Source organism: Protopterus annectens, chromosome 5.part1 (assembly GCF_019279795.1).
Source record: "Protopterus annectens isolate FY-2018-M chromosome 5.part1, PAN1.0, whole genome shotgun sequence".
NCBI lineage: Eukaryota > Metazoa > Chordata > Ceratodontiformes > Protopteridae > Protopterus > Protopterus annectens.
In genome coordinates this window covers 626279123-626297819 of record NC_056736.1, presented here as the reverse complement: position 1 = coordinate 626297819, position 18697 = coordinate 626279123, and the positions used below count along the sequence as shown (strand labels likewise).

The following is an 18697-nucleotide window of genomic DNA, read 5'->3' as shown; positions in this document are numbered from 1 at the left end:
CGGTTCGATGAAGACGTGTCGGCGTTTAGGTGTTCAGGTAAGTAAATGTTCAAGTTTTTAATATAGACCCGTTCCCAGTGCCTCTGTTGAGTAGAGCCACTGGAGTGATTGCCGGGGTGAATTTTCTATTTCCCATCCACTCATCAAGATTTCTCCAGTGAGGTGCTCTGCTTGACATGTATGGGAAGTGTATTCCATAGCATGGACAGTCTCTAGGTTATGAACCTGTCCCTCCAGCATGTTCTGTTGATTGTGGTTGAGGTCTCTGGGACCATGTGGTGCGGAGGGATTGGGATTTCTTTAGATGTAGCATTTCTAACAGAGCTGGGTCAGACATAGCTTTGTAAGTCAAGCAGAGATTGCCTCTAAATAGGCAATATGAGCCAGAGAATTGTTGGAGTTTTTTGAGTCTGTCCATATAGGGCAAGTGTTTAAAGCATAGGATCCTCTTTGCGAGGTACTTTTGTGGCCTCTCCAGTTGTTGCAGGTGTCTAGTGAGGTACATGCCAAGTGGGGCATTGTAATTGATGATGGCTTAATGAGGGAAGTGTAGAGGGAGACAATGACCTCTTTCTTCCTGGATGCAAAACCCTTAGTAATGACATGTGCCACATAGAACATCTTTCTGACCACAGTGGCAATGTGGTGGTCGAAAGAGAGTTTGCTGTAAACCTGTGTTCTCAGATCTGTTATAACACCTCCTGCATTTAGTGGACTACCATTGATGTGGTAATTCAAGGGAACCAAGTTTTTCCCAAGGGGGATGATGACACATTTTTTGGCATTGAGCTTAAGGCCATGGTTCTGACACCAGTCGTTGGTCTCTGTGAGGCCTTTCTGAAGGATGTCAACATCATTTGGGGAGTTAATAATAGCTGCCAACTTGCAATCTTCTGCGAACTTTGTCAGCCAGAGTCTCTTCGTGTTGACCTGGACTTTAGAGAACTAGATACCAAACAGGAGAGGATCCAGGACTGAACCCTGTGGGACTGCACTCGTGGCTGGTCGGCAGTCTGACTTGGACTCAGCTACTTTCACACTGTGGGTTCTATCTGTGAGCCAGTTTGCAACCCACCTAGTGAAATAGGGGTTGATGCCTAGCTTAGTGAATTTTTCTATGATTCCTGAGTGGGGAATGGTATCAAAGGCCTTGGCCAGATCAAGGTAGGCTGTATGAACCACCTTACCTTCATCCATATCTCTGGTGACTGACTCAAAGAAATTGACCAAGTTGAGCAGGCGTGATCTGCCCTTCACAAAACCAAACTGTGTGGAATCCATTGTTTGGAGATTCCCTATATCCTTGTTTATTAGGTCCATGATGATGTGTTCCATAGCTTTGCATATCAGACTTGTCAGGCTAATGGGGCGATAGTTCCCAGTGTCTATAGTCGCTCCTCTTTTGTGGAGAGGGATGACTGTAGCAGTATGACATTTGGTAGAGACAAAGCCTGAGGTGAGGCTGTGATTGAACAAGGCACACAGGTGAGGTGCCACTTCACTCTGTAGTTCATGTAGAACACAGCTAGGGATATTTTCAGGTCCCATAGAAGCTGTATTCTCGGCCTTGGACATGCTGTTTTAACCTGTGCAGCAGTAATACTGGGTGCCTGGCAATCTACTGGTATTGTGACTGGTCCTTTGAGGGGGAGGGGTAAAGTTGGCACTGAATCTGTTGGCTATATCTGTTGTCTTGTTATAGAAGGTACCATTGTGCAGTAGCTCAGAGCAAATCTGGGTATTGCCGTGGAGATTCTTTACATAACTATAGAAGGCTTTGTGGTTGACGTTACTATCTGTTGCAATTCTGTTTTTATAGCTAGCTTTAGAGGATTTGTTGAGGGATCTCAACTTTTTGTTGAGGCTGATAAGGGAGTTTTTCCAGTCTTGGGGCTTCACCTTATTCTGCATCAATTTCCTCCTTCTGTTGTAGCATTTGTTTATGGCAGGGGACCACCAGATTGGCTTTCTTTTTTGGGGGGAGAGCATCTTGGTTCTATTGGATATGGCAAGATCCATGCATTTGTGTACGTGTTTGTACAGTGCATTGGTGTATGATTCGGTGGTCATGCAGCTATTCTCCATTTGCATGGGTGCCATGAAGTTAGCCACCTCTGTTTTTAGGAGCCCAAAGTTAGCTTTGGAGAAGTTTTTCATGGTGGTTACCTTTGCGGAGGGGGGAGATGTGGATTTCCAAGGTGATTAGTTTGTGGTTGGATCTAACCAGGGAGGAGTTGACTATTGGTGTAGAGCAATGGTTGCCCATATTAGTAATGACCAGGTCAAGGATGTTGCTACCTCTAGTTGGGGTAAGAATGAGCTAGTCCAGGGCACTGGAATTAATGAATTCCGGGAAACGTTGGACAAGTGTATTGGTACATGAGTAGTTTTCCCAGTTAATGGAGGGGTAGTTGAAGTTATGATAGTAGGGAAGGGAGGAATAGAGAGGATAGCAGTAGAGAAAGGGGTGGGTTCATGTGGGATGATTACAGAGGCAAATACATGTGCTATTAAGGTACCTTTTGAGAGTTTATTGCCTTATTTTCGGACTTACCCCCCCCCCATTATTGTTTGCTTTGTCCAGAATTCTTCAGCAAAGAAGTTGAGTGGTATGTATAATTATTCATCAGAGTCTTGCTTCTTAATACATTCACAAATCACCTTAATCTTAGCTTTAAAAAGGCAGAACAAGTTAAACATCATCCTGATTTTATTGCCTACAGTTTTTATAACAGGTTTTCTGACTTGGAAATAGAACTCCTTATCTTAAGTTGTCCTTTTTCATTCCTCTATTCTGCATTCTGAAATAATTAGATAACTGAACCACAAGCTATGGAATAAATTCTCTATGAAAGATGAAGGAAAAATAGTGACTGTTTTGTTAACACAGTGGCACATTTCTTAGCATTCCTACATCACAGCACTTGGTTCTCCAGTTCAATTCTTACCTGGGGGGGTTTCTGTGCAGAGCCTGCAGTGCAAGACCTGAAAATAAACCGCGAAATTTGAAATGTCGACCGTTGTAAATAAGTTGTAAATGTCGAACGGTAATTGCATTGTAGATATTGCATTACATTGAATGGCTGCTGTTATCAAAATGACTGAAAATGCTCCAGGCACACTAGACTACTTAAAATGTAACTGGTTTAGAATATATATATATATATATATATTCTGAACTGGTGTTTAATTCGTAGCGTGTACGCTACTGTGTGACACTTAATTTACAGGCTTTCCGGCAGTGAAAATGATTTATCGCACCCTCAGTTACGGGTAGCAGCAGTGCAAACTATTAACTTCATTTAATGCTTCAGAGTATAGTAGCGGATGTACAGTAGCGGTTGTTTGCGTTCGTCATGCCTCATTATATACATGGTATTTCTTGATGTGAAGACGTGATGTCTGTATAAACAATGCACATATTACGTGTGGATGTTTCTTTTATGTATTTCAGTTGCGTACTTTGTCTATTGCAGTTGCGTCGATTAAAGGTATTTTCATGACATTTGATATTATGATATGTACTGCCGTTACCTGTCTTCGTTTATTTGGGCGTCGGTATTTTATATTTCGATATTTTGAGTAGGCGATGTTTTCACTTTTCGACTTTATAGCCTCGGGATACTGAAATTCGAGTTTTCAGTATTTCGAGGTTATGAAGTGAATCCATATATATATATATATATATATATATATATATATTTTTTTTTTTTTTTTGCAGGGAAGCAAGCCTCCTGCTGTACCTCTCACCCCTGATACTTATATAATGCTGAGATATCAGTGTAACTAGGAGAAAAGGAGAATTCTGCATGATAAGCAGTTTTGGGCTTAATTCGTAATTTGTCTCTAATCTTTCATAAATTTCTGAGATTGCAATTATACTCCTCAATCTTACAAAGGGAACCCAGATTCTGCGTATCCTTGTGTTTGACTTTTTATCACTCCCATTTCCTCTCACATTCCATAGATCTGCTTTAAATGAATTAAGAATCTCTAAATTATCCTTAAATGTGTCTGAAACTTGAGAGAGTGTTTGTGTATATAATGCACCCCTTTCAAAATGACTTTCTATGGCTTAACACTGGTCAAGCACTGGGATAGGCTGCATGTGTTCCACTATTCTGTACTGGATTAATCAGTATTAGAGAATGACTAAATGGATGCATTAGTGGTTGTATGCTAAACTGATTCATATTTATTATTACGACAAGTGCTATAACCTATCAGTTTTCAAACTTGTATATTCAAAAACAACCATTTTATGTAAAATGCACTGTACCGTGAAACTGAGAAAATTGTGTTAGAACAAACAAGCAAAAAATAAAGTATTGAGCAGTCTCATAAATAGTAAGACGTGAAGCATAGTTGCACTGACAAAGGCAGATACAAACTGCATAAAATTAACATCTTAAACCTCCATTCATTTTCAGTGCCTGGTTTATCCAGTCAGGACTATGTGGAGATCGAGCTTCTCCTGGCAAAAAGTAGGCATAAGGCAAAAACTGTCTTGGAAAAGACATGAGTCCCATGCAGGACACGCATAATTACACACACACACACACACACACACACACACACACACACACACACACACACACACACACACACACACACACACACACACACACACACACACACACACACACACACACACGCACCCCTACAGGTTGTTTGAGCATTTCCTGACCTAAGTACATATCTTTGGGATGTGAGAAAAATTCTGAAAATCCACATGAACGCAGGGAGGACATGTAAACTCCACATAGAAGGCATCCAATAAAGTAACCATACTAAACCAACTGCTAACCACTGCACGACTGTGGCATTCTAAAATCATGAACAGTTTAAACTTTTTTGGTCATTCCCAGGTGAAATGCAGTTTTCTCTTGTCTCACTCACAAAGAAAACTTTCCAAGTGTATTTCAATAGCACTCATATAGCAGCATCTTTATGCAGTTCCTTAGTCCGCTGACATTTCATTAGGCAAATGAGCTATATATTTAATGTCTAAAGCTCTGTAGTAAAGCTAATTTTGAGTAATATTTTACAATCAGTATGTTCTTTGGTACTGACCCTTTTCTGATGACATCAGTATCCCCATGGTGGGCAGTGTTGGAAATTGATCTTTCAGTGGTGACCTCACCTCCATTTATAGCATCAGTCTTATGAGATATAAAAATGCCTGCCCTGAGTTTTCTGATGTTTCTAATGCCTTCCATGCTATCTGGAAGTATTGTTTATGTCTTATAAACTTGTTCATGGCTTAATGCACTTTTAAATGGCTCATTGCATCCTGAAGGGCTATTAATGCCCAGTACCACTTACTGTGGAAGGTACTATTTTGCTTAGGAAATAGGCTAAGTTGCTTTTGTAATCATTTTTTATGATTTATTTATTATAAGAGCTTTAAAATATTTTAAATTAAAGTAGTTTCTCCAATTGTCATTTAACAATAGAAGTTTATTCGGTAAGTGTGATTTCCCATACTTTGCATCTGTATGTATTTATTTCCACTACTATAATAATTCATTTATAATTTGTGATGGTTTTGATAGAGTGCTGAGTCTGTGTACTTCTTCTCCTATGGGGTCTTAATCTTGTTGGGGTTTTTTTTGCTTCTCAGCCTAGTGTTGAGAAGTGCCAGACCAGGGAACTGGGCACCAAATGCGTCTGTTTCTACAGCTCAGACTCCAGTACTATTCTGGGTAAGCAATTATTTTACTTCTTTAGAAGAGCCACTGTTTTCTTACATTGTGGTTTTAAATACTACATTATGACATATGTTCATTTTAATGTTAGGTGATCCATGTGCAAGACCTATTTGACAGCTTGGTTTTCAGGAAGTAAGAAACAGCTACTGATGCATTTAGCATGGAACTGTAGTAACTTATGCAGTAATTTAGGTATTGAAGCATTGTGAGTTCACGCTGTAGTGATGTCATGGAAGGAGTTTTCAGCTCCAAGAAAAATTTCAGGTGGATATCCTTAAGAAAATAAAATTCAAAAACAATAATTTTGTCCCCCCCAAAAAACTGTTTAGTATGGACTTCCAAGATGGCTACACTCTGATCAACAGCTTAACTTCAGTGCTCCCAGTCTGAAAAAAGAAACTGAGAGATAAGGGCTGGTAATTCTGACAGTTTTAGTAAAATTCAGGGACTAGCTAGTGAGCACATTGCCTGGATGCCAGCAAAGAAGAAATGTAAAGAGCCTGAAAGGAAATCAACTAGAAAAGGAGAAGGGAAAAAAATACAGACTGGGAAGAATCCAGCAGCTGCTCAACAAAAATCAGTTTAGGTTGCAGCTGTGGTACATGACATGGCTTCCAATAATTTAGAAGGAAAAATAAATTAAATGTGCTCAGAGCTGATTAAAATAAATAAAACATTGAAGAAATATTTCAACTCAAATAACAAAAGGCTGGAAAAATGGAAGAAACTTTAAACAGCTATTCAGATTAACGATAAAACTGCAAAAATCAGAGGTCAAATTGAATAAAGGGTTGGCTGAGTGTGGTACTGCTCAAGTGAAGCTGTTTAAAAAAATGTTAGAATTAGATGACAGAACATGCAGAGAAAACTTGAGATTTTCTAATGTACCAGAGAAACTAGAAGTAACAGACTGTATTCATTTTATGAAAGCACAAATCAACTGGACTGGTATTCCACAGCAGGATGTGTTCATTGAAAGAGCACATTGTATGTTTGCTCCAAACCTAGCTGTGAGAAAGCAGCCAAGACCTATATAACTAAAGCTGCAATCATACTAGCAGAAAGAGCTGATCCTGACAAAAACTGTGGCATAGGAGCAAAATATTAAAAGTAGGGGACAGAAGACTTTTTGTAGAAAATGGTTATTCACTGTACACCAGGGAAAAAAGAAACACATTTATTCCAGCAATCAGGGAATATCAAGAGCCAGGTGTGAGATCCAACTGTCTTCAGAATATTTTTCCTGGTGGATCAAAGTCTTTTTTTGTTGCAGAACAGGCCAAGGAAGAAATACAACATTTTTTTCATCAGACAGTGAGCCATCAAGCAGAAGGAGACTCTGCTTCTCATCCTTCTGATTATGAAGCACATGGAGAGACTTTAGTAAGGAAAACGTTTCCATTGATCCCAAGGAAAATGCTTGAGAGACAGAGGAAACAACAGGAGTTGAACAGAAGGATTGGGAGTACCTTGGAAATGAATCAGAGTTTGGACTTGTGAGATAGAGATGATCAGGAAGACCAGAAACAAGGAAATTAGTGAATAAATGTCAGACTGCAAAGCATCAATCACATTTTTGAAATTCAGCTATACAACAATAGTGGAAAGAGTGGATTTTTGTTAACTTTGTTAAACTTGTGGGGAACTGTAATGCATTTGCCTCATTTCATGTCATTAATGTTTGGAATGACACTGGGGAGAGAGGAAGGAAAAGGTAACTGTAAGTTAAACAATTTCTGTTCTTAATATTTTTATGAAACATTATGGTATAAATTGCATGTTTTATTGTAAAGTATTTTAGTTGTGCTTATACACAATAAAAGTATGAGTAAACGAATGCCTTTTAACTTTCTTTCTTCTTTTTAGTACTAGGAAATACAGACATTACAATGCAAAAAGAGGAAAGGCTATTCCAAAGCATGTAAGGTAATAGGCTGTAATTTTGGGTTGTTGAGGTAGAACATGGGGTACAAAAGTCCACAGATCATATTATATGTAGAGCTGATATGGTTTCTTTTAATTTTGCATTGGAGAAAGTCTGGATTAAAACCTTTGTTTCAATCTAATAATACGTTTTAAGTGGAAGCAAGTAAATAAGAGAACACTGAATATAATGAAAGTTTTCCTTTAGCAATAAATGTTTCCACTTTGTCTTTAGAAGACTGCGGCAGAGGACTACATTTTTTCTCTTACGTTTCCATGGATATAAGCTGATTATAATGAAATTAAAAGCCAAAATTCAGATTTCTTCAATACTAATAGTTAATGTTTTCTGCAAGCATGCACATTGTTTTTTACATCTGGAGGGGGAACAAAGACAAAAAAGAACAAGATAATAATTAGCACAAGTAGAAGCATGGGCATTAGCATGTATCTTAGCATGAATAACCTCAGCCTCACGTTAATTCAGGCCTGTATTTGTGACTGCCTATTTGGGGCAATTGTTCCTATTAGGAGATTTAATTGTGAAGATGTACATAGTTCTGTATGTTTGTATTAAATTAGCAGATTAAAGGGATGTTCAGGGTTGTGTCTGTGTTTTGTTTGTGGGTTTTCATTAAAACAAAAAGCCTTTTAAAATGTGACATATGTTCCAATGTTGATAATAAATAAAAACTGTATAAATGATTAACCTGACAAACAGGTGTATGTATCACATATGCTGGAAATAGTTATATATAATAGGTGAGAATAATGACTTCTTATCATAATGTTGACACTTTCCATAGTATCTTGGAATGTGAATGGCCTCACAGGTATAGACATAAAGGAAAGAATATTAAATTATATTAAGAAATGCAGAGTCCAAATAGCAGTGCTCCAGGAGACTCATTTGGAAAAAAGATGTGAATTTGATAAAGAAAGAATTTCAGGATGGATATTTAGCAGTATATCAGGAGCAAAGGAAAATGGGAGTACTTATATTTATTGCTAGAGGAGCTCCAATAGGGATAGAGGAAGAAAAAAGATACTGACATATTTGTGGTAATAAGGGGCTACTGGCTAGGGATGAGGATTACACTAGCTTGTGTTTAGATTCCATCTAAAATTGTTGTTATGGAGCTTAAAACATTTTTGGAGGAATAATCAGCTTCATCATGGAATTTTACTTATAGATAGGGACAGGAAATACATTTGCAACAATGAGGATGTATCTGGGGAGGCCTAAAAGGGAAAATTTAACAAAAGAGGGTAGATTTATGAAAAAGAAATTATGAACATATTTGGTATGGAAGACTCAAATTCAGTAGTAGAAACTTGGAGAGAATTTACATATTATTCCTCAAGGTACAATAGCTGGGCTAGATTAGACAGAAGTTATATTGCACAGGAATTTCAGAGGCATATGTACATTTAATTGACAGCTTTGACCCACACATGCAATAACTATTTCAGATTATGTGCAGGTAAAATTACTAGAATAAAACTACAGGGTAATGAGGTAATAGTGAGACATTGGCACTTCATATCTACATGTTAAAAACAAAGGAATTTAAGGAATTGGTAGTGGAAATTATTTGGGAGTTATTATGGAAGACAGAAAGTACTCCAGAAGTTATAGCTAGTGAGTAGGATGAAATGAAAATGGAGTTTAAAAATAAGGTAGAAATAAAAGAAAATGAGGTATGGTTAAGAAGTAACAAGATTTATTTTGAAGGGCTGACAAAGGTTAAAGTATAAAGAATAAAATTGCTTTCTGTTTTGTATATTGTGATTCATTTTCTGTACACTGTGTTTTACTTCTATTCTGCTTTTAATTGCATATTTAAACTAGGAAAGAGACCACAACTGTGTCTCTTGTGAGTTACACAGAAATTAAGTTTTTCTCTACCTTCCCACCGTGGTGCTGATATGTTCTTAAACTCAACTGTCTTTCTTGTTGCCTGCCCCTTATGTTAATTTGATCACATATCTACTTACCTCTCCTTTTTCATTGGTTATTGTAAGCACAAAATTATCATAAATGTATTGGCCAGCCCAATGTATTCCATAGAACCAGAATAAAAATTGTCCACCCTTCCAATCTATCTTGCTCTTTTAAAATTAGTGGCTCTCCACTTAGGGGTTTATATCACTTCATTGAAGCGACTAACCATTGAATCCCCATTCGTTGAACTTAATCCATGGAAAGCTAACTCTGTCAAACATTCATTTACGCAATTTTTCCCCCCAGGGAAACAAATAATGGGACCAACCTACCAACCGTCACAAAAAAACACATTATTTAAAACCCACCCAGGAGGGGGGCTGCATCCCCCCAGCCCCCTAACTAAATATACCAACTCTGAGATTGCACTACAGGGAGGAAAAATGCAAATTCCTGATGATGGCCAGCTAGTTTTTTTTCCCTGGGAAAAAAAATTGCGTAAATGAACATTCTACGGATTTAGCTTTCCTTTGATTAAGATCGATTAATAGGGATTCAATATTTAGTAACTTTGACAAAGTGATATAGTCCCCCACTTAGATAGCTAAAGCTTAATGCACTGTAGCTCATAGAATAGTAACCTGTTTTTCCATCTTGCCCTTAAAACCTGCAACGCCTACTCCAAGGCCATCAATTAGTCCTCTTGGGATTAGTGCTTCTATCTTGCCCCTAGTGAGAGAAGGAGACTCATAACACTATCTCTTGGGGACTGCTGGTCACTGCAAAGCCTAATAACTGCTTCATAGATGCTAGTTTGGAATTTTTTCGTATGTTTTGCTCCTAGTGAGAGAAGGAGCACAGTGCATAAATTCTTTACTCTTTCTGGTTGGGAAGTGAGTGATTGTGCTTGCCCTTCCTGATTGGTCTAGTTGCTTTTCAAGGCATCTACCAGGAAAAGGCTACAACAAGCCTACAGACCCTTACATATTCAGGGGCAAGACTGTGGATAACCAAACAGGCTGTGGCCTGCTTCTCATCTTGGGATTGGTGCTACTGTTTTGCTTCTAGTGACAAAAGAAGCAAAGGAGCATTGTATCCCAGTAGAGTGCAGCTAGGGTGAGACTAACAGTAGTTGTAGTCAGGCAGGTGACTTCCCTCTTTTCATCATTCTTGATAACCTAATTCTTTTTACTGAGTACTACTTGATTTGCTTCTAACTTCAGAATATCTGCTCAAATATGTTGTCCATAAATCATCAGGCTCTACTTATTAGTTCCCCCTCAAGTGTTTGGCAGTGCCCTGTATAGCCACAGACACCTTGAGTTGACATTTTCCCTGTAAAAGCACCATTGAAATTTCACTAATGCCTAGTTGCACACAGGGCAACTAGTTTGCAGTGACAAGCACTGCTCCCAGCATTACAAACTGGATACTCCTGACATTACTTTACATTAAAACAAAATTGCTTGGTGAGCCTGGCAATTGCTCTCGCGCAGGGGGACCTTGTTTCCTATTACTTTACATTCTCACTCCAACTGTCTAATCAATAAAAAAGGGCCTGTTGCCATGGATATGAACTTTCCCACTATCTCCGTTACCAGTTTGGTGGATATGGGCATCCTGAGGCAACGTAGACATTACCTCATGTTTACTGACAACCAGTTAATTCTCAAACAAGCTGATATAGTATGTGATTCATGTATTCATATAATGTCACTGGAGGCAAAGCTCTCACATAAAAGCACTCCTAATGTCAATAACTTTGTCAGTAGAACACATGCTGCACCCACATTTCAAAGCAGACACATAGACCCACATATGCTGAGGCACATAAATGTAACCTTTCCTTCCTAAACCCCAAAGACCTTGTAGATGAATTACTTACACATAATAAACACTGTCAGCAACCCCAAATGCACTCTTTCAAAACGATACCCACATCAACACATACAGCCACATATCACAAAGCTTCTACTTTTAAGCCCATGAGGCAAGCAAGCCACCACAGAATCCAACATTCTAGTCATTGGGGACTCCATTGTGAGACACACTGATGTCCCTGTTACCAAGTGGAGTAAGGAGAATGTCACAGCCAGTTGCTTATCAGGGGCCACAATCCGCCACATTATGCACGCACTCAGGTCATTGGACCTCACTTACCAGTATGACTCAGTCATAGTCCATGTGGGTGTAAATGACCTGTGATATTCCTCCCTAGACTATATGAAGAGAAGCATCATAGAGCTCTCAGAATATGTGTCCCCGGCTTTTATGAGCCTAGCACTGAGCAGTATTTTACCTTCTCCAAGGATGATGCCACAATATGAATGGCTTTAATAATTGGCTTAGTTTCTGGAGTCATTCTAAGGGGGTGCAATATTTGTCAGCTTGGAAGGAGATGGTCAGCAGGGCATGCTGCTTTGCCAGGGATGGTCTGCACCTCTAGACTTTCAAATATTAGCTAAAACATTGTCCTCTCCCATAATGCCTTTTTCAGACAATGCTAAACTGAAAGTACTTCTGACGCAGTAAATCAAAACCAAGAAAATCTAAAGGTGTTACTGTTCAATGCTAGGAGTCAAAACAAAAATAAACTCCACTCTCTGGAAGCTGTCTTCACCCTAGAGAATGCTAAAGTCTGTGCAGTTATTGAGACGTGGTTTAAAGCCAAGGAGAGCACACCAACAGTGCAAGGTTATAATGTCTTCCACGCATTTATACCAGTTACTATATAGACAGCAGAAACAAAGCAACGATTGTCCACCATGGGAAGGTGGTGAACAAGCTTTGCTTTATTTCTGCTGTTAAGTTTTAGATTGGCAAGCTGCCTTTAACTGTCTCTGCTGCGTTTTTACCTGGATTTGCTATGCTACTACACAGACGGGGACTAAAGGTGGAGGTGTCTTGATTTACATAAAAAATAAATATACCTCAAGTCTGGTCAAACAGGACAATGCACTTGAGCATCTTCACGTTCATATCACCATATGCAAAATCCAATACCACTTCTTTGCAAGTCATGGTCCCCTCTATGACCCATGAAACCCATACCATGTATATAAACTTATTGGAAACAGTCATCATCCTACCTAATACCATATTCATGGGAGACTTTAATTACCTCACTATTAATTGGGAATTATATACCAAACATACAGGCACAGAGATTCCTGGATTTTGTAAACACAGACTCTCTGGACCAGATTGTCAGTACACCAACAAGGAGTGCAATCATACTGGATCGGGGTCCTCACTAATATGGAAGAGTGCTGCACACCCCACAGTGTAAAGTCAGACCTCAAAATGGTCTCCTTTGAAGTAAAAATAAAACTTGGATTCCCAGCTAATCCTGGAATATTCAGGAGCTACTCTAAGGCTAACTTCAAAAGTGATAATCTGGCATAATTCCAAGCCCCCATAAACCCTAAGAACACTGCTGCCTATGCAGAACTGTTCACTGAAACCTTATGCAAGCATGTTAATAGCTGCTTAGAGGCAGCTATACCCAGAGGAAGATGTACAGAATTAACTCAAAAAACAAGCCACCCTGGTGGAATCACAACATCAGTAGGCTGTATAACAGAAGGAAGAAAATCATGATAAAAATTAGGAGGAACAGCACCCAGCAGGATAAAAAAACACTGTCATCAAACTAAACAAACACCTCAGATGACAATAAAATCTACCAATGCCAAATCTGAGGTAAATGTATCCTCCCAGGCCAATGACAATCGCAAGGTATCCTGTACTTATGTCCATAACTTCAAAGGCAATAAACAGTTGTGTGCAGAGCTCATTGTAAATGGACTCACTTATACTGAGCTAGAAGATAAAGCAAACCTACTGGCCAATAAATTCAACTCTAACTTCACCCCTTTCTCCCATCAAACTTCCCTCAGGAAATATCATTAAATATAACTTCCCCTGCTGTCACTAGGGAACAGGTTCTTAATGCTCTCTCTAAGGCCGAGACACTACATGAACAGGCCTAGACAGTATCCCAGGATGCCTTCTAAATAGCATGAAACATCAGGGCCTATCAGGGCCTCTGGAATTACTATTTAACTGCAACCTCTAAACAGGCATCTTGCCTCATGAATGGAGAACAGCAGCAGCCAGCCCTCTGCGCAAAGGTGGGCCATCTACAGACCCTGGAAACTACAGACCCATAAGTCTCACATGTCTCATATGCAAAGCAATGGAAAGAATTATGATGGAAATGATCAATAATGACATAGGAAATCTCCAAACATTGAACCCAACCCAGTTTGCTTTAATCAAGGACAGGTCATGCCTACTCAACCTGGTAGACTTCTTTGAGAAGGTCACCAAATGGAAGAGGGCAAAATGGTTCACACTGCATAAGTTGACCTGGCTAAAGCATTTGGCACATTTCCCCACTCAGTCATTGTTGAAAAACTTAAGAAGTTAGGAACAAACCCTTATGTCAGCCGGTGGATAGCCAGCTGGCTCGCAGACAGTACCCAGGAAGTTAGCATAGGGAAGTCCACCTCTACAAAGAAGCCAGTCAAAAGCAGAGTCCCTCGGGGATTGGTCCTGGGACTGCTCCTTTTTGACATTTATTTCTCTGAAGTCAAAGCCAACATTAATGACTTCTGGCTGACTAAATTTGCAGATGATTGTAAAATAGGAGCTGTCATTGAATCACTCACCAATGCAAATATTCTCCAGGAAGGGCTGTCACAGTCAAACAACTGATGCTAGAGGCATGGACTAAAACTAAGTGCCAAGAAATGCATGATAGTATCCTTCAGGAAGTCATCCACCCCTGGTAACTATCATATTGACAACATAACCCAAAGAGTTAACCCAGTAGTCAGGGACTTAGGGACACACATAGTAATCTATCCTTTGACCATCATGTGTCTACAGTAGTGAGGAAATTGTTCTATGTTGCTCAGCTTATAAACAATGGTATGTCATCTAAGTCTAAGGAAGTCACTGTTCCACTTTATTTGGCATTCATCAGACCTATCATTGAGTACAGTGCCCCCTTTGATATGTACCTAACCAATCATATCCAACAAATGGAATGTCCACAGAGGTTACAGGTGTTTAGGGGAGATCTATGCCTGGCATACAAGGCATTGTCAGACCCCACTCTGCTGGACTTCCTGCATATCCACAAAATAAACAGCACCAGAATGACCCATTCAAAGAATTAAACCTTGCCTGTGGTATAAAATGGACATACTGGAGAGACAGGTATGTATCCCAGAGACTGCCCCATCTCTGGAACAGACTCCTAATCAATGTGAAGCAGAGTTCTTCCTTAACCCAGTTTAAGTGTAATTTGGACAATTGGCTGGGAAACAGGAAATTCATCCCTGGCTTGGCACCTATGTCTGTAAGAGACACAGGCAACCTGTAAGTGGTGCATCTCCCAGGCCCCTGTTTGTAAATGTTTCATCTCCCAAGCCCCTGCTTACACTTATCAAAGGTACTGCAACTTGACAGAGATATGGGATGTATGGCTTAGGTTTAAAAAGGCACTTTTAGTTGTTAGCCTAGTAAATACCTATGAACCCATGAAGTTGACCATTTGTTAGGATCAGAGCTGTTCAAGCTAAATAACCCAACACTCTCTCCCTTAGCAGCTAGACTAATTATACAGACACAGTCCCACAGCCCAGTAGCCAGTACCACACTGCACCAACATTGCAACCCTCTGTAAGAAAACTCCACTGTACAGATCATTGCTTCTCTCCCCTTAGCCCTAGACTTTAAAAATATATCCCCTCCCAAGTTACAGACAAATCATCCTACCCAATATTCCTAACCCAGCTAAATACCCATGTCCAGCAACTTGCCAGACATGCCTTGGTTCTTGCACATCACCTAATTTCTTCTAACTTTCTCACACTATCTTCATAAAATTATACTGAAGTCTGATTTGCAGCACTCACACCACTTCACCTATTGTACAATTTGTGTGTCTTATCTGCTGATGAATGTATGTATTTCCAAACCTGTTATACTTTGACTGTAATATCACTTACTTTGTTTGCTTCTTATTATAAATATTGTTTAATACAGATGTGTATACTAGTTCAGTTCAATTATTTTCTTAATAATTGTATATAACATCAATATAATCTCCTTACAATCCTGTTTTTTTTTTTTTTTGCATAAATATACATCTATCTTCTATCTAGGCTGGAAGTGAAATTGGTCATTTGAGATCAGTGCTGTATATGAGTTAACACATGTAAATAAATAAATGAAAGGGAATGCTGCATCATAAAACATTCCATTATTGATGTTAGCACTCTTTCATTACTAGAGATTACCTGTACTGCAGAATGCAAATTCACACAGTATTTCATCTATGACAAATTGTTGTGTGGTGTCTGTGCTATTTGGCTCAACTATTTCATTTTTTCCCTACCTGAGATCCAGCCACTATTCTTTGTTGTATCATTGTCGAGTGATCATGTGACAATGCTCTTGCCTTGTCTGTCTTAGGATGCGTTTTGCACCTATATGCAGTTGGAATACACAGAGAAGGAAGAATCATCTGCACGGTTGAAGGAAGTTGCATTTACTTTACCTGCAACAATTAAAGAAATTTCCCATGGTGAGCCAGTCCTACGCATCTGTTCTACACCTGACAACAATTTCATAATTGTCCGAGAGGATGGTACCATCTATTTTTATACATCAGAGCTAAAACTGAAATGGTGCCGTGCAGTTTTTGTAAGTATGACCATTATTAATAATATTAAAAAACAGGTTATGGACTTGTGAGCATATTTGAAAAGTATACTTATCTGTCAGTATTCTGCTGTTTGTTAATATCAGTCATGTATTTTATATTATCTGACCTTAAATCAAAGAATATGTGATTATAACTAGTCCTAAGCAATGCTTTGTGGTTTATTAGTTTATCCTGTCACAAAAAACAGATAAATGCAAATGGTGTTTGAGGATTGCATACTAAGATCTTTACTTTGCAGACACAAGATACAGGGTTTGATACCCACTTTTTGTTACTGTCTTGTTATTGGCTAGGCATGTAATAATCTGCAGACTGATTGCCTAGTATTTACCTATAAACCTAAGGATGTGCTTTAGTCATCATTCATAATTTGTACAATTTGTTCTGTGTTGTCCATTACAATGATCTGAATGTTCCAGTGGCACTTGCTGAAAAATTCGGCACTATCTGTGAGTTCTTTCAGGGAGGAGTGTGTGTGTGTGTGTGTGTGTGTGTGTGTGTGTGTGTGTGCATATATACATACATGCACACATTCGATATATATATGTATATTACACACACACACACACACATATATATATATATATATATATATATATATATATATACATACATATATATATACACACACACACACATATTTATACAGACACACACACACACACACATATATATATATATATATATATATATATATATATATATATATATATATATATATATATATATATATATACATATATACACATATAAGAGATAAGAGCTCCATAGACAACCATTCCTATCCAGATGTAGACGTCGTTACGTACCATCCTCAGAACTCTTCTGCCGGCAGTCTGAATGCCTTCTCCAGTTGTTTGCTCAACAGAGAAGTTGCAGATTCCAAGTCAGATAAGTGCCCCATTAGGGTTTTTTTTAAGATTTTTGTGCCACTGTTGTTTTGCTGAGGTTACATGTCATCTAGGAAGGACAAGTATCAGTGTGGAAGACAAATTCCACATAAGGATTCCCACGACCTGTGACTTTTTTGTTTAGCCCTAGCCACGACCATACCTTCTGTGCTCTTTGTTCCTTATAACCTTCATAGCCATCTTGCTTCTCTTAATTTATACTTAGAGAGCCAACGCCTTAAGCATTTAGCTTGCAACATCATGGAAGCCACATTGGGCCCTTCAGGGGAGCCTGTTTTAAAAAAGGCCAAGAAATCTAGGTCTGAGGTCACTGCTGCTCCTCCAATTCTGGATGTCTCTCTCACGGCCAGTGTTGGCCTGGAGACCCATCCAGAGGAAGATGGTGATTCTTCCACAGGTACCATAGTGGAGGCTGCAAAGGATGCTGCTAGTGCATCCTCAGGGGAAATGCAGACGTCCACAGTGGAAATAAGGGGGGAACCCAGTCTCTGAAGGTCCTCATAGAATACTGCAAATCCTTGTACATGAAGAGGTTCCAAGCTACATTATCTAATGTAGGCCTACATTGGATCCCTCAACATATCACCATTTTGATGCTCCACTAAAGAAAAAGCAGAAAACAAAGCATGTTTCTCCTTCTTCTCTGGAACATTCTGCAGATTAACAAACCTTTTATCAAGGGCTGTTTAATGTTTTTATGGCCCATAGGCAGTCTGCATGGGTCTCTCTCCCTTCTCCTTCCCTTTCTCCAGTTTCTCCTTAAAAAAGAATTAGGAGTGAGGATTCCTCAGATGAAGATGATTCCTCTGGTGATGAGTCACTGGCATATTCTGCCCAGAGTTCCTCTCCACTGGGGTATGCTTCCCCAGAGGAGGAATCAAATGGTGCATATGCTCCCGGGGAGGATATTACCTTTGGTGACACTATTGTGAAGATGACAGAATTTTTTTATGTGGGATTGCTGTCAGGTTTCTGAGGTGCAAAAAATATACTGTGACCTGTTACAAATGAATTCCCCTTCCCCATCTGTAGTGCCTCCAGTGTTACCTGCTTTTTTGGATGCTTTCTCCTCTGGTTCTAAGTGTCTAGATTCACAACCTCCTGCCCCTAAAAACCCAGATAGGTTTTACAAAGTGTCAGAAGACTGCAAGTTTTTATTTAAGTACCCTTTTGCAGATCCAGCTACAGTCTCGGTGGCTGCAGATAAGCCCTCAAAGCTTTTGCCTTCAACTTCCCTTCTCCCCTCAGATAAGGAGAGCAAAGGCATACAAAGGTTGGGGAAAAAGTGTATACTTTGTCCACTCTTGCCTTTAGGGCTATAAACTACCAAACACATATGACCAAATATGCCTTAGCCCTCATTTCTCAAGCTACCCAGCTTATTTCTGAGCTTCCTGACTCAGACTTTAAGTCACAGCTTTCTTCTATTTTGGGTACCTCTTCTCAAGTGACACATCATTCCATTAAA

At 39.2% G+C, this 18697-nt stretch overlaps 1 protein-coding gene across 1 annotated transcript in view; it reads left to right on the top strand.

Moving 5' to 3' along the window:
- Positions 1-18697, top strand: part of LOC122803568 (WD repeat-containing protein 49-like) — a 1120011-nt gene that overhangs the window by 180138 nt on the left and 921176 nt on the right. Inside the window, exon 6 of the mRNA XM_044073240.1 lies at positions 16066-16296. Coding sequence (XP_043929175.1) covers positions 16066-16296 — 231 coding nt within the window. The remainder of the gene's footprint in view (positions 1-16065; positions 16297-18697) is intronic.